Source organism: Rattus norvegicus, chromosome 18 (assembly GCF_036323735.1).
Source record: "Rattus norvegicus strain BN/NHsdMcwi chromosome 18, GRCr8, whole genome shotgun sequence".
NCBI classification, from domain to species: domain Eukaryota; kingdom Metazoa; phylum Chordata; class Mammalia; order Rodentia; family Muridae; genus Rattus; species Rattus norvegicus.
Window position 1 is genome coordinate 12248227 of NC_086036.1, and position 14159 is coordinate 12262385.

General features: G+C 46.5%; 1 protein-coding gene across 4 annotated transcripts in view; it reads right to left on the bottom strand.

Annotated features, from left to right (window-relative positions):
* The window catches only part of B4galt6 (beta-1,4-galactosyltransferase 6), a 56855-nt gene that overhangs the window by 14877 nt on the left and 27819 nt on the right, over window positions 1-14159 (bottom strand). For all 4 annotated transcript variants that reach the window (XM_039097085.2, XM_039097087.2, XM_039097088.2 and 1 more), the window contains 1 exon segment: window positions 4754-4878. In XM_039097085.2, coding sequence (XP_038953013.1) covers window positions 4754-4878 — 125 coding nt within the window.

A 14159-nucleotide genomic window follows, 5' to 3' on the forward strand; every position in this document is an offset into this window, starting at 1 on the left:
CTATACATGAATTCCAAACATCACCGAATTTTCACAAATAAAAAAGGTTACTACAGTGTCTGTACCACTCCATAGTCTAGGCTTTGAAAGAACCACAAACCTGGCGTTTGTGGACATTTTTAATCTAGACCAGAAACACTGACTGAGAATGCTAAGCCCTGGGGCTCATTCTACTTGTGAAATCGGGACGCGACATTAGGTATTGCCAACAACCACAAAAGTCATCAACGGAGGTAGGGGCGTAGTCAAAGGTGAAACGCGTGCTTAGCGTGTGTGGGTCCTGGATTCAGTCCCCCAACACCGGGGGAAGAAGACAAGTCTATTACCAGACTTACAAAAGGGACAAACTGAGTTATCGAGGGTTTACTTAAGAAGAGAAGAAGGTACCGGGATTAGAAGACCACACTTCTCCTTCCTTGACTGACGTGACAGCTAGGACAGAGACCATGCTAAGAGGCTGGCATTCCCATTGATGCTTTCACATTTGCTAAGTCCTGGGCACCACCATGACTCTCTTCCCCTAAGGACCTGTCTGACTTGCCCCAGAAGATATCTCTTAGCTCTTGGGGATCTATGTGCACGATGCATCCAAGACTCCTACCCTGCTCCCCACTTGATATTCACAGAAGGTGCCAAGCGGGAACTTGCTGTGGGCTTCTGATGGTTGGCACATTTGAGGATTTCCTAACTCGATCTGCAGCCAACCAGCTCACAGGGCGTGGGGTCACAGTAGATACGAGGGTAGGAGGACAGTTAGTGAGTGTTACCTCCATGCCCAGGGTCTAGCAGTGGAACTGTAGAAAAATCTGCCTCTCTTGGCTTTGCCTCTGGCTACAAGCTGCCTACCTACGACATAATACAAAGGCTCTCCAAAGCACTTAAGAGAAATTACAGATAGATCAGGGGAGATGACTCGGGGAAATTGCCTGACAAGCCAGACCCCTCCCCACAGGTCACAGCACCCATGCTATGCTCCTCATATACACAAAAATAAATAAAAACTCCCAAAGCCAAATTATAGCGGCTGGAGAGATGGCTTGGTGGTCAAAAGTGCTTGCTGCCCATGCAGAGGACCTGAGTACCCAGCATAAGTGGTTCACAGTCACCTGCAACTCCTGTTCCCAGGGATCTGACTTCCTTCTCTGGCCTCTGAGGGCATCGGACATACAAACACACAGACACGTAGACACATGCACAGATGAAAATAAGTATTTAAAGAAATAGATTATATACATTTAAGCAGAGAAGGCAGTCTGGATTAAAGATTGCCCCCATGAATTAAATACAATTAGGTTGAGAAGCTGACTATACACGGACTGGAAAGTACCAAGTTACAGTCCTTAATGCCGTGAGATCCTCAGAGAAGTAGAGAAGTTTTAAGTGGTCTTAAAACACCAAGAGTTGGTGTAGGGTTTGGTTTGTTTGTTACTGTTTCTTTGGCTTTTGTATTAGTTTTTTTTTTTAGACTTTATTTTTATTTTATGTATGTGAGTACACTGTTGCTGTCCTCAGACACAGCAGAAGAAGGCACTGAATCCCATTACAGATGGTTGTAATGGGTTGCTGGGAACTGAACTCAGGACCTCTGGAAGAGCAATCAGTGCTCTTAATGGCGAGCCATCTCTCCAGTCCCCTGCTGTTTGTTCGTTTATTTGTTTGTCTTTTATCTTAGTAAGAAAATAAGAAAGCATTCTGGCAAATAATTTTTTTTTTCAGAGCTGGGGACCGAAACCAGGGCCTTGCGCTTGCTAGGCAAGCGCTCTACCACTGAGCCAAATCCCCAACCTCCACAAATAAAATTTTAATAGCAAATGCATGTCCAAATTACAATGAGATGCTATCATGTAGAGATAATCTCTTGTGTATTATATAAAAAGTATTCACCTGTCAATAAAAACTTGATTGACCAATGAGTTTAGATAGGAAATTAGAAGGTGAGATATCCAGCAAAGAGAGAGAAGGATGCTGGGATAGAGGCAGGTCGGAGATTGGCCCCAGAACACGGATGGAGACAGCAGCAAAAAACCGAGGACCAAGTAACCAGCCACATGGCAGACCTTAGAAGAGAGCAACCCAATGATTAACTTATGAACTAGCTGGGGAACAGCCAAAGCATATGGCCTAAGTATCTGCAAATCTATTTGAGCCTCAGAGCCGTTCTATCAGGAGCAGGGCCAGAAGGAAAACACGAGCATGCAGAAAAACACACAAGGTCAATCCACATTTTAAGTGACAGGCCTAAAGTGCACACACTTGTTCTCTCTCTCTCCCTCTCCTTCCTTCCCTTCCCCCCTCTCTCCTCTCTCTCTCTCTCTCTCTCTCTCTCTCTCTCTCTCTCTCTCTCTCTCTCTCTGTGTTTGTGTGTGTGTAATAAATCTTTAAAATTCACTTGGCATTCCCTTTGTACTCCATACTCTTTTTTTAAATGCATTTCTTTTTAAAAATTTATTCATTTATTTTATATAAGGACACAGTAGCTTGCTGGGATTTGAACTCAGGACCTCTGGAAGAGCAGTCAGTGCTCTTAACCACTGAGCCATCTCTCCAGCCCATAGAAGGATATTCTTTTTTTTTTTTTCTTGCTATGACTGATACTTTATTCCTATCAAGAAGGATATTCTTAATAGTTTGTAATTTGTTGTGCAGAAAGAAGAAAGCACAGTGTCCTGTGGGGTCATCGGCACGTCTTCCGGATGTGTGGACATGCCGGAGCCCCTCTCTTCTGGATGCACCATGAAGGACATTTGGTCACTATATTCGGAAACAATGTTTTATCTTCCCAAGTCCTTCCTCACTGCCTCGTAAGTACACTATGAAAAGATAATCAGGAAAATGTCTGCCACACAGACATTTGCCCAGCCAGCACGCTGTTACAGGTGGCTGTGAGCCTCCGAAACTGGGTATTGGAATGAAACTCAAGTCCTCTGCACGAACAGCAACAATTCTTAATTACTAAGTCGTTTCTCCAGTCCCTATAATTTGGATTTTAAAATGTATTTATTTTTGTGTGTATGATGTGTATATACTCCCCTCTCACACTCTGAATCACACACCACCTACATGCTCCAGCAAGGCGGGGCTTTAGACCAGGCTGGTTTAGAGCCCAGCTAGCTGCTACCACTGAACTAGATGGAAACAAGCCGTGAGCTACTGAATTCTCACCTCCTGGGGTGTTGTAGTTCACCCTTCCTCCTCTTCCTCATTTTCATAAAGAAGGGAGAGGGCAGTTCTTATCTGTTTCCTCTACTAGGGTCAGGTCTGATGACTTTGCTCAAGAATTGGCATGTTGTGCCTTAACAGCTCTTGCGGGCTGACACAGGTGGCTAAGACCCATCCCCGAGGACCCCGGGTGACATGAGGAAGTTCAAGCCTCTAATCAGGACAGCATCATCACACCTGAGCCTGCAGATGTCAGAGCAGTGACTCAGGACCTCAGGCGAGCCCTGCATGGAAAGCCAACATTGCAGGTGACCGCCTGAAAAGCACCAATCCGTCCCTCCACGATTCCCATGTGGAAGATAGCCTGCCTCAGAAGATCCCGGACCCGTGGAGAACCTTCCTCTCAAACCTGTGGTATCTGGAATACCCACAGACCTCTAGAATCTCTAATATTGGAAGACTGCAGTACAGACTGACTTTGGGGCTTAAATAAAAAACAGGGAAGGAGAGCCTCAAGGAACACGTGTCTAACTGCTTTCTTCTCTCAGACTTGCATGGCATTCGAATGGGCGTTGTTACAGTCATACATGCACGCAAAGGCGGGGTGGGTGGGGTTGGAATTGAACTTGGCAAGGATAGCTCACCTCTGAAGGACCTTCAGCCTAAAACTAAAACCCACATATGTCTCATTGTGATGGTTGTCAACTTGACTACATCTGGAATTATCTAAAACCCAAGTGGTCGAGTACACGTGGGAAAGGTTTTTCTTTCCTTAATTAAATCATTTTAACTGGGAATATCTACTTTTAATCTGAACAAACACACAAGTATGTTAGAAGGACACTGGTACTTTCTAAAAGGACTACTTCCAGGCTGAAGTCACATCACATCCCTTGAGGACGTATACCGGATGTAATGACTCCTGGTTCTCACTGCAAGTGCACAGTGCCAGGCTGGCTCAAACATAGCACCATTACACAATGTTCATCCAGGATCCGTTTCACAGGGCTGAGAACAACGGCCAACCTGTTTCCTTTGCTGCTGCTGCTGTTGGTTTATTTGTTTGTTTGTTTGTCCTCGTGCACAAGAGGCTGACATACTCCCTCACGGTTTTTCAAACAAAACACTAAGCAGAATTCTGACATGTGAAGCACTGTGCTCAGCCTTAAGCCAAGCAAAGGGCTCAAATCCTCTCTTTCAAGTTCGACTGTGGTCTCTGAGAAGCCCCCGGTGGCCCAGTGCTGGACCCAACTGAAAATAAAGACATTAGAATCCCCCCTTGAGTTCTCAGTTCCGGAAACTGGTGGAGACACCCGCAGGAGACAGACGGCTCCGAAGAGAAATCCAGTCTCTATCTTATTTCTTTACCGGCAGCTCCGAGGCCCGGAGCGCATGCGCACACACTCTGTCTGTGCACGAATGCATTTACAGCCTTCAAACTGACAGCGCGGGCTGCGGGGCTGCGGGGCGGTGAATGCATACATTCGAATGCCTCCACTTTGAACCAGGCACATGCCTGTCCCCAAATGCTCAGTCACTGTCACGTCGCCGTGAGGAGAACTGCCTCACGTCGCCGTGAGGAGAACTCCCTCACCTTCCATCTAGGCTTGCAGTCCTGGGGCCTCCAGTGGCCTCCCGGCTCAATCTCCGAGTCCTTGGAGAAGAGCTGATGGACTTCATCAAAGCTGATTTCACTCACGTTGACACTGAGGAATCCCCCTGCAAGCCAAAACACATAAGGAACTGTTTTCCAGCTATTTATTTATTCATTCATTTATTTAGCCTCAAACTGCATGAAGTATCAACGTCAGTAACAGAGCGATGCACGATCTGGGTTACTCCCGTCGCCACCATGTAGTCAGCGAATAGCACCTCCTTTCACTTTTAGACGGTAACCTTTATGGCCACCACACTACACTTGACACACTGGCTTAAGAAAATGAAAATCGTTAGCCCTTCCTTTGCTTTTGAGTTAAAAAAAAAAATGGAAAATGTTGAACCACATTCAAACACAGCACACTCTTACAACAAATCAAGTATTTTAAAGTGTGCGTGTGTGTGTGTGTGTGTGTGTGTGTGTGTGTGTGTGTGTGTGTGTATAGAGGTCAGAGGTTAACTTCCTCTGGTCTAGGTCCTTAACGTACTTCCCACCTTCTGACCAGCAAGCTTACAGGAATCCATCCCCCCATCTCTCCATCACAGAGCTGCAAGCGTGCACAGACACAACCGACTTTTTGTGTGTGTCCCCGTGACTTGAACTCAGGTCCTCGTGCTTACGAGGCAAGAACTCTCCAGACCATCAGTCTCCCTAGCCCAGGGACATCGTTCTTTCTCTGACTCTAGGTCCTCTTCTGTAGAAAGGCACCATCCAAAGTGGTTAGACCCATTTGATTCAAAACATTTGGGAGAAAAAAAGAATGTCATGTAGACTTTTTTTTCTTCCCTAAACAAACAACATACATGATACCTTCATGTATCAGACAGTATAACCAATCTGGAGAAAACTAAAAGTGTGCATGAGTCCATGCACGGGATACACGCAAACACGACAACATTTACCTAAAGAACGAAAGAGTCCCCGGACTTGGGCCTCTGAACCAGAAGGTCCTGAAGTCAATCCCCCACTCCCTAGAGAGGAGGAAGGAGAAGCCTCTCGTCCTAGCTGTTTTGCATTTCTTCCTGGCTGGCAGTCAGGAATCTGCACCACTACTGATAACATTACAGGAGCTGCAAAAGCAGTGCTCAGTTCTCCAAGGTGCTGAAAACAGAAAAATGAAGCTTACCTGGGGCCAGAATGTTTGTGGGTTTGAGCTAGACACCCTCCCCCCAAATAAACACTGCACCTCAGAAAACTGCCTTACAAATATTTTTATAAAAACAAAAACAAAAGAATTCTTTACGATAAATAAATATACAAACCAACTCATATACATTTAAGCTTTACTTGTACACCGTTTAAACCTTATCGCAAATTATATCCACTGAATAATGTAATGTTCAAAGCAACACGATCATGTATACAGTCACCTAAATACACTTCTGGGGGACTCTTGCTCTTAAGAAACCCTCACACCCGTCTTTGGTGTGTGACCTTTTCCTGTACAGCTCTGTCTAAATATCTTTGCTTCACTCTGGCTGGTCCTGAACTCTTCTGCAGTGCAGTCAAGGATCCAGCTTGCCTGAGAAGTTTCTGTGGCAGCTCCCTGTTCTAAGCCCTCAGTTACTGACTTGTTTGTTGGTGATGATAAAGACGCAGTCTAACTAAGTAGTAGCCCAGGCCAGCCTTGAACTCCCATGAGTTGGTTGGTTGGGTTGTGCAGTGCTGGTGATGGAACCTAGGTCTCTGTGTGGTACCCCATTTGTTTGTTTGTTTGTTTGTTTTTTGTTTTAAGTACAGAACAAAGTCTTTCCAGGTTGACCAAGCTGAGCTCTTAACTGCAATCTTTCTGACTTCGTCTCCCAAAAAGCTGGGATAGCAGACCCAAACCACCAATACAGCTCTGGCCTTGAACTCTCAAATCTCCTGCTTCAGCTTCCTGTCTAGGCTTACAGGCATGCACCGTCACAGCTGACCCCTGATACATCTTTCTTTTATAAAAGTGTATGTGTGTGTGTGTGTGTGTGTGTGTGTGTGTGCACCTCACAGATCTCCCTGTTGTGATTACCTTAAGAGGGTGCTGGGAACCAAACTTGTGTTCACAGGAAGAGTGATGATAACTACTAAGCTATCTTTCTAGTCCCCACCCCAGCAGTTCTTAAGCGAGAACTGTACATCCAAGACAGCACATTTATTCTGAGTACCTGCAGCGCATCAGGCCCCTGGTTATGTGAAGCTGAAAAGCTAAGGGTTTCTAAGATGTTCTTGGTCTCACAAGCATCCACTCTACCACAGAACACTCCCAGCTCTCTCTCTGCAACGAGAAGGAACTGCTCTTAACCTAGTCGAATCCTGAACCATAGAACCACAACTCACTAACACCCCTCAAAGACATGCTGTCCTCCTATCCTCGGTGAAAGCCGGGAACATAGAATCACATGTCGTCTTGTAGCAGTTTACTAACCCGACACCTGCTGAAGTTCGAAATGGGTACAAAGTGGTGTGGAAAGCCCTCTGGTCAAGTCTTTCTTCTAACTTCCTCATCTCGTAAGGTTAAACCAACTGGATGCCATGTTCCTGCGTCTTCAGAACCTCACACAGCCACAGCTGCACACAGGAAACACTTGGTCCCTCTCTAGGCGTCCCCTCCTCTTCCTCAGGTCTAGACACAGTCTCCCCTCCCATCCCACCTCACCTGATGAAGCAGGCCTGGCAGAGGCTGCATACCGTACACACACACACACACACACACACACACACACACACACACAGAGTACACCATACACACACACACACTGCACACCATACACACACACACACACACACACTGTACACCATACACACACACACTGCACACCATACACACACACACACAGTACACCATACACACACACACTGCACACCATACACACACACACACACTGTACACCATACACACATACACACTGCACACCATACACACACACACTGTACACCATACACACACACACACTGCACACCGTACACACACACTCACACACACACACTCACGCACGCTACAGAGACGCATCTGTCGATGTAAATGCCTAAGCTTCCCAGAGTGAACAAAGAGGAAAATCTATCTTCTAACACCAGCCTGTTCTACTGACAAATTTATAAACAAATACCCACCATTTCAGGAGACAAGATATGCAAAGTTGCTGATCTTAAAAAAAGTCAGATTTATGTATGTAAAACAGAATGAGGCCTACAAACATAAGAGAGGAAGGCAAGTCAAATGTAAGGGAAACCCGGCATCAGGTATAAAATACCCAGACTTGGTCACAAAGCACAGAGAGAATTTAGCATTCATCAAATAAAAATCTCGCAGATAGTGGTTAAGAACACTGACTGCTCTTCCAGAGGACCTGAGTTCAATTCCCAGCAACCACACGTACAGATGGTTCACAACCATCTGTAATGGTATTCGACGTCCTTTACTAGTGTGTCTGAAGAAAACAGTGTACTCACATACATTAAATAATGAGTAAATAAATCACACTAATAAATCAGATGCATTTTAAAGTAAGCGCCTTACTAAAATGATAGTTAGTGATCAGGCAAAATTATAAGCAACTTACCTAATTGGACTTTTCTTGCACTATTAAACAATTTTTTATCTTTTCTCAGCTCGGCAGCTGTAATTATCATCATCAGGTTTCCCAGCATCCTTTGCAGTTTAATTTCCATCTCCCTATGAATTTATATGCTCCAGTCAATCAGGAGTCAGGCCTTATGGGCTCCTGCTGAAGGACACCAGAGGCACCGGGCTTCATCTTCCCTTTGATTGCTTCCTTCATTTGCAACCCACCTTGTCTGCTATCAGCTTCCCGTGCAGCCCCTGCACTTTGCTCTGTAATCCTAACACCTCGCTCTGAAGGGCGGAGGTGACCCAGTGTCTGAAGTCATCCTGCCAGCAGCAGCACCACCATTTCTGGCGTGGGTGTGCTGGTCCCTAAGGAAAGCCACTTCCACTTCTTGTGTAACAGCTGGCCCCTACAAGTCTCAGTGCTTTACGAGAGCCTTCGAAGGAGCCAGGTGTCTATGAGGCTCTCCCAGTTACCTACAGAGCAAAGGGGAAGGCGGAATCTGAGCCAAGGCCAGTCACCTGTCAGTCTTACGGCCACGCCCACAAGCCCCAGGACTGCTGCTGTGCATGAGAATCTATTCCACTGTGGACAAAGACTCCAGCCTCCTGAACATGTGTGTGTGCACGCGTGAAGCAATGCCTCCTGGCTTGAAGCTGGACCTGATGCATCTGGGGCTTGCTGGGTCCTCAATGACCACAGATGGGCTAAGGCAAGGTGGATTATAACATATCTCTAGGCAGGATTGAGGGCTTTGTTTTCTTTTTCTCTTAAATGCAAGCCTCTGATGTACAAGCATTGGATTTGTGTGAATTACTCAAGCTTAAATCCTTCTTACAGCTCAAGTAACTTCTAATATGCAGGCAGAGGGCTCTTTCCCTATAAATCAACAGTTTGAAATGACTTCATCACTCACACAGAGGGTGGGGATGGGGATCGGGGGCTCTATCAGTTTTGAGTAGAAAAAGCCTGATTCCTGACTCTTTGCTTGGCTGTGTTGCCCCCCGGGGTTTTAAATATGCACTGTCCAGACCTCTAGTGACAGCGTGAAAGACTTCCAGGAATATTCCTCTCACGAGAAGGATGTTCTCTCCCTGACCCTTCAGCTGCCCAGCCTGGCTCTGCGGCTGAAGATGACTCACCCTGCCACCGTTCACCTACTGTCCTCTTTGAAGCTAGCACCAGCACTCCTTCAAATGTCGTACATGGACTTCTCGAATTTCCATGACTTCAAAATGTTTTCTTACTCAGCTGTTTTTTAAATGACCAAACTAGAGCTTTCTAAGCATAAAACGGTGGTTTTCAGTTATAAATTCCAACACAAAGTCAGTGCCTTCAGCATGGATAAATGGGTGGTGGGTGGGTGGATGATGGATGTGTGCATGGATGGATATGTGTATGCATGGATATGTGTGTGCATGGATGTATGTGTGCGTGGATAGATGTTTGTGTGCATGGATGGATGTGTACATGGATGGATGTGTGTGTACATGGATGTTTGTGTGCATGGATGGATATGTGTATGCATGGATATGTGTGTGCATGGATGGATGTGTGTATGCATGGATGTGTGTGTGCATGGATGGATGGATGTGTGCATGGATGGATGTGTGTGTGTGTGTGTGTGTGTGTGTGTGTGTGTGTGTGTATGAATAGATTGTGTGGATAGATATCCGTGTGCATGGTGGCAGTAAAGCTGTTACACTCCCCTTCCTTTCTTACCTGTATTTGTATTCTGATTCCCCCAGGTGCTACAACACATCTTTGAAAGCACTTGTACCAAAAATATTCAATGTGTAAATGACCCAATCTAACACATCCCATAACTTCCCAGGCCCTTGTCCCTTAAACAGTACACACTTCTTAGCACTCACCCTGCCCCCAACACACACTCACTTGTTGTTTTCCTTGATTTGTTCTGCACAACAAACAAACAATAAACAACTGAGTTTCCAGTCAATTTCATTGGTTCTGTTCCCAACTCTGCCTTGAAATCCACCCTGGGAGGGCTGGAGATTATCTTTCATCAAATGCTGCCAATTGTCTCCCCTTCCCCAACAACGAAAAGTCTGACCATTCCCTTAGAAGACATAACCTGCCACTACTGTTTACCTCTTCTTCCCCTGCTTCTGAGACACTCACTTGTCCTTTCCTTTTCGCTTTGACACAGGGTACAACATGGGCACTACACACAATGCTTCTTTCTTGTCCCCAAAAGCCACTATGCAAATGAAATCAAGAAAATACATCATCTGCTTCTGCCTTTTCAAATGTGTTTCCCGGAGACAGTCACATGCCAAGAAACTCCCATGCACTGTGTCTCAATGATCTGCATAAATTAGCACCACTCCTAGCTTCTCATCTCACAGAAACCCTTCTCTTGCCTCCAAAGAGTGCAAAACACAAGGTCACACTGCCAAATCCGTAACCCTGAAGCCAAGCACAAAGGAGGTGTCTGCACACTTCTACCTGCCTTCTCCAAACTGTCTGCTTCCTTGTGCCACACTTTCAACACCTTACGGTTTCTGCCAATAGCCACACCAGCTATTCTACACCGCTCCATTCTCTGACAGGTGCCTCCTGCCCTGCACATCCTGGGAAATGGCCTTTCAGCACAGACTTCCGATGGACCATCAATACAGTTCCTCTCTTATCACCCAACCCCTTCTCTTCCTGGAAGTTCCTTCCTCGGCATCTTGATGGTCATGTCGTCTTGGTTCTGTTTCAGTATGACCTCTCTATCCAGCCTCATAAAAAAGGTTTGACAGCTTAGGGGGTGCTCTTCTTTAAAATATGAGTTTTGGGTTTTCAATATCTCTGTGTCAATGGAGGCCCACAAGGCATGGCCATGGTGACCAACTCTCCCGTGTATATTTTTGGTTGCTGAGCCTGACTTCCCAAAGGAAGGATGTAGAATTCAACCCTCAGCATCTCAAGCAGGAAAGGACAGTCACATGACCACAAAAGACAGAAAAACAATAAATAGTATGAAGACAGGGCATTCTGCAATGTGGTTTGCAGTAAACGTGGTGGCTTGGGGACACGAAACAATGGCAATTCCGTCTTCAGACCTGAGTGTGACTGAAGGGATTGTGAGCTCTGCCAAGAGGCGACCAAGAGGTTCTTCACAGCACGGGCTGGGCCTCGTTTGTGCTACTCAATCTCTCAACCTAACTGTCCACCCAAGTTCCCCAGAGTCTCTCTAGTATTGTTCCATAGTCTCTATCTGTCTTCTTAAACCATACACAGTGTGCTTTGCAACAAGGGATGCAAACCTTTACTTAGGGGTCTAAGTGGTTTGGGCTGTTGGGGGCCTGGATCTGAATAAATTACCCAGCTGATTCCAGTACCTGTGCTCCCAAACCACATTCAGGAAAACATAGTCAATAGCCTTCGTCCCAGCACAGTACCCACACCCTCACCCACACCTGTTTCTACTCCCTTTCTGAGCCTGGCAAGATGGACTCAAACCTGACCTTGATGCAAAGGCTGTGCCTGAATTCTCTAGCTAACACAAAGCACTGAAGGAAAGCACAGAGCAATCCTACCATGACGTGACAAACCCTCATCACTGCCTCCAACAGACCCAGCCAGGACTCACCCTGTGAGTGCTCTGGCAGGCGCCCCTGTCTGGTGAGTCACCCTTCCTGTGTGATTAGCTGGTTCTACTGTCCACTCTTCCTCCCTTTCAAGGCACTCGGTCCTACTCTGCTAGTTTTCTTTGTGTCTCCCCTGCCTGACCCCATCTTCTCTCTCCCTCTCCCTCCCTCCCTGCCTCCTCTTCCTCTTCCTACTACTCCACCCCTTTGTCTCACACATACACAGACATCTTAGTTGTATCACACACCATAGAAGCAAGGCCTTAACTTTCAGGACTCCTCTCCACAGGGACAGTTTATGGTGGCCTGGGGGACCAGGCTTCCTACCCACACAGCTAACTCACACACCTGAGGGGATCCCTGTGTCCCTTCCCTTTCTCTACAGACTCCCAGTCACTGCACACATCTTCCACGGCAGTCAGTCCACAGTCCCTCATCCCGCCTGGGACCCCATCCTGACTTCCGTGTCCTTCCCCGTGTCCCCTCTCTTAGTCAGCTCTCCCCATCACTCCAGGGCCTCTCGCAGCCCATCCTCAGCCTTCTTCCTGTCTCAGTTCCTCTGATTTCCAACTCCGTTCCTCCTACAAAATGCAGACCCCAAGTTAATTTTCTGAACTTCCAATAAAACACGTGCAACTGAACTCATGAGTTTCCCCACTCTCCACGTGGGATGTTTCTGTGAGCTGTTTGCGTCAGTAAAGGGTCACCAAGTCAGACATCCTTCAGACAGAGGTGACATCTGGGCAAGGGAGTTCCATTCCTCACCAGTGACCCTGAATCCAGCCTCTCCCAAATATCTTTGAAATTCCCAAGTGAACAACCTTTGTGAAGAACACACCTAGTCCATCATTCATCCGCCCCGCCTTTATGGCCTCATTCCCCCACAGCAGTGCTCCCAACTCCCCCACCCCCATTCTATCACCTTTGAAACCTGCAGACTCATGATCAACCCTTTTCCAGGTCTGGTACCCTCCAAAGCCATGTCACGGATGCCCGAAGGTTCCCCAGCACAGACACTTCTACTCTAGAGTCACCTTCAGTGTAACCCACACAGCCCTCTGGCTGGAGCTGCCCTCCCGACTCCAGAACATATAAGCTGCCTGTCAGCCCCACGGTGCTTTCTCTCGTAGCCTTGTGCTGGATTGTCTTGAAGACCTACCTTCAAAGTTCCCTCAGTGTCTATTCCCTCTGCCCTAAGCCTCACTCTGAGAGCAGAATACTGCATTTCTCTGGTGCCGCCTGCTGCTGGCTGGCCAGTCCTACAAGATGGCACTGAGAGCCCCCGTGTACACCCAGGCCTGCAGCCCAGCCCCTGACCAACTACTCTCAATCACTCTCAAAGGCTGTCTGTCTCTACAACTGACATCCATGTAACATGACAGTTTGCCACATTTAGCATTATCTGAGCTCTTCTAAAGTCTATGTGCTTTTCCCTCTTCACTTATTTTCAATTCACTTATTAAATTCGTCGTAGAAAGTTCCTGCATTCATAAGGTTTGTAACTATGGGAACTATCAAGGCAAGGGCAGGATAAGGAAGTCACTTCGAGTGTATTCTATTTGGATGACAAGACAATCAGGGGGAAGTCTACCTTCGTTGTTATGTGTCATGCACAACTGGCATTTCCCTTCTCTACCTCACCCAGAAAAATCAAAACCAGAACAAGCATGCAAAGCACTTGTGTTTATGCCCCCCCCCCCCCCCCGGACAGGTTGCTACTGGGCTTGGTAATCACAGAGATTCAACAAAACAGCATAGACTTGTCCTCTGCAGAGCCAATAAATATGAATAGCAATGAAGGAGTCACTCACCCCCTTCAAACAAGTAACATGCAGTAAGATAGATTCTAGGAACCAGAGAGATGGCTCAGCGGTCTGCATTTCCAGAAGTCCCGAGTTCAATTCCCAACAACCACATGGTGGCTCGCATCCATCTGCAATGGGATCCGATGCCCTCTTCTAGCATTCAGGTGTATATGCAGAGAGAGCACTCATGGATAAAATAAGTAAATAAACTCTTTTTTTAAAAAAAGATCGACTCTAGTATGATTGGCCACTATCGAATACCACACACTACTGAAATCCAGACTCTACACTATGGAAACCTGGAGCTGGCCGTCCTACAATTACACTAGAGAAGAATCCAGAAAAACTTACACACTACTAGTTCACTTCACATCTGTCAGGCACAGGTAGCTTA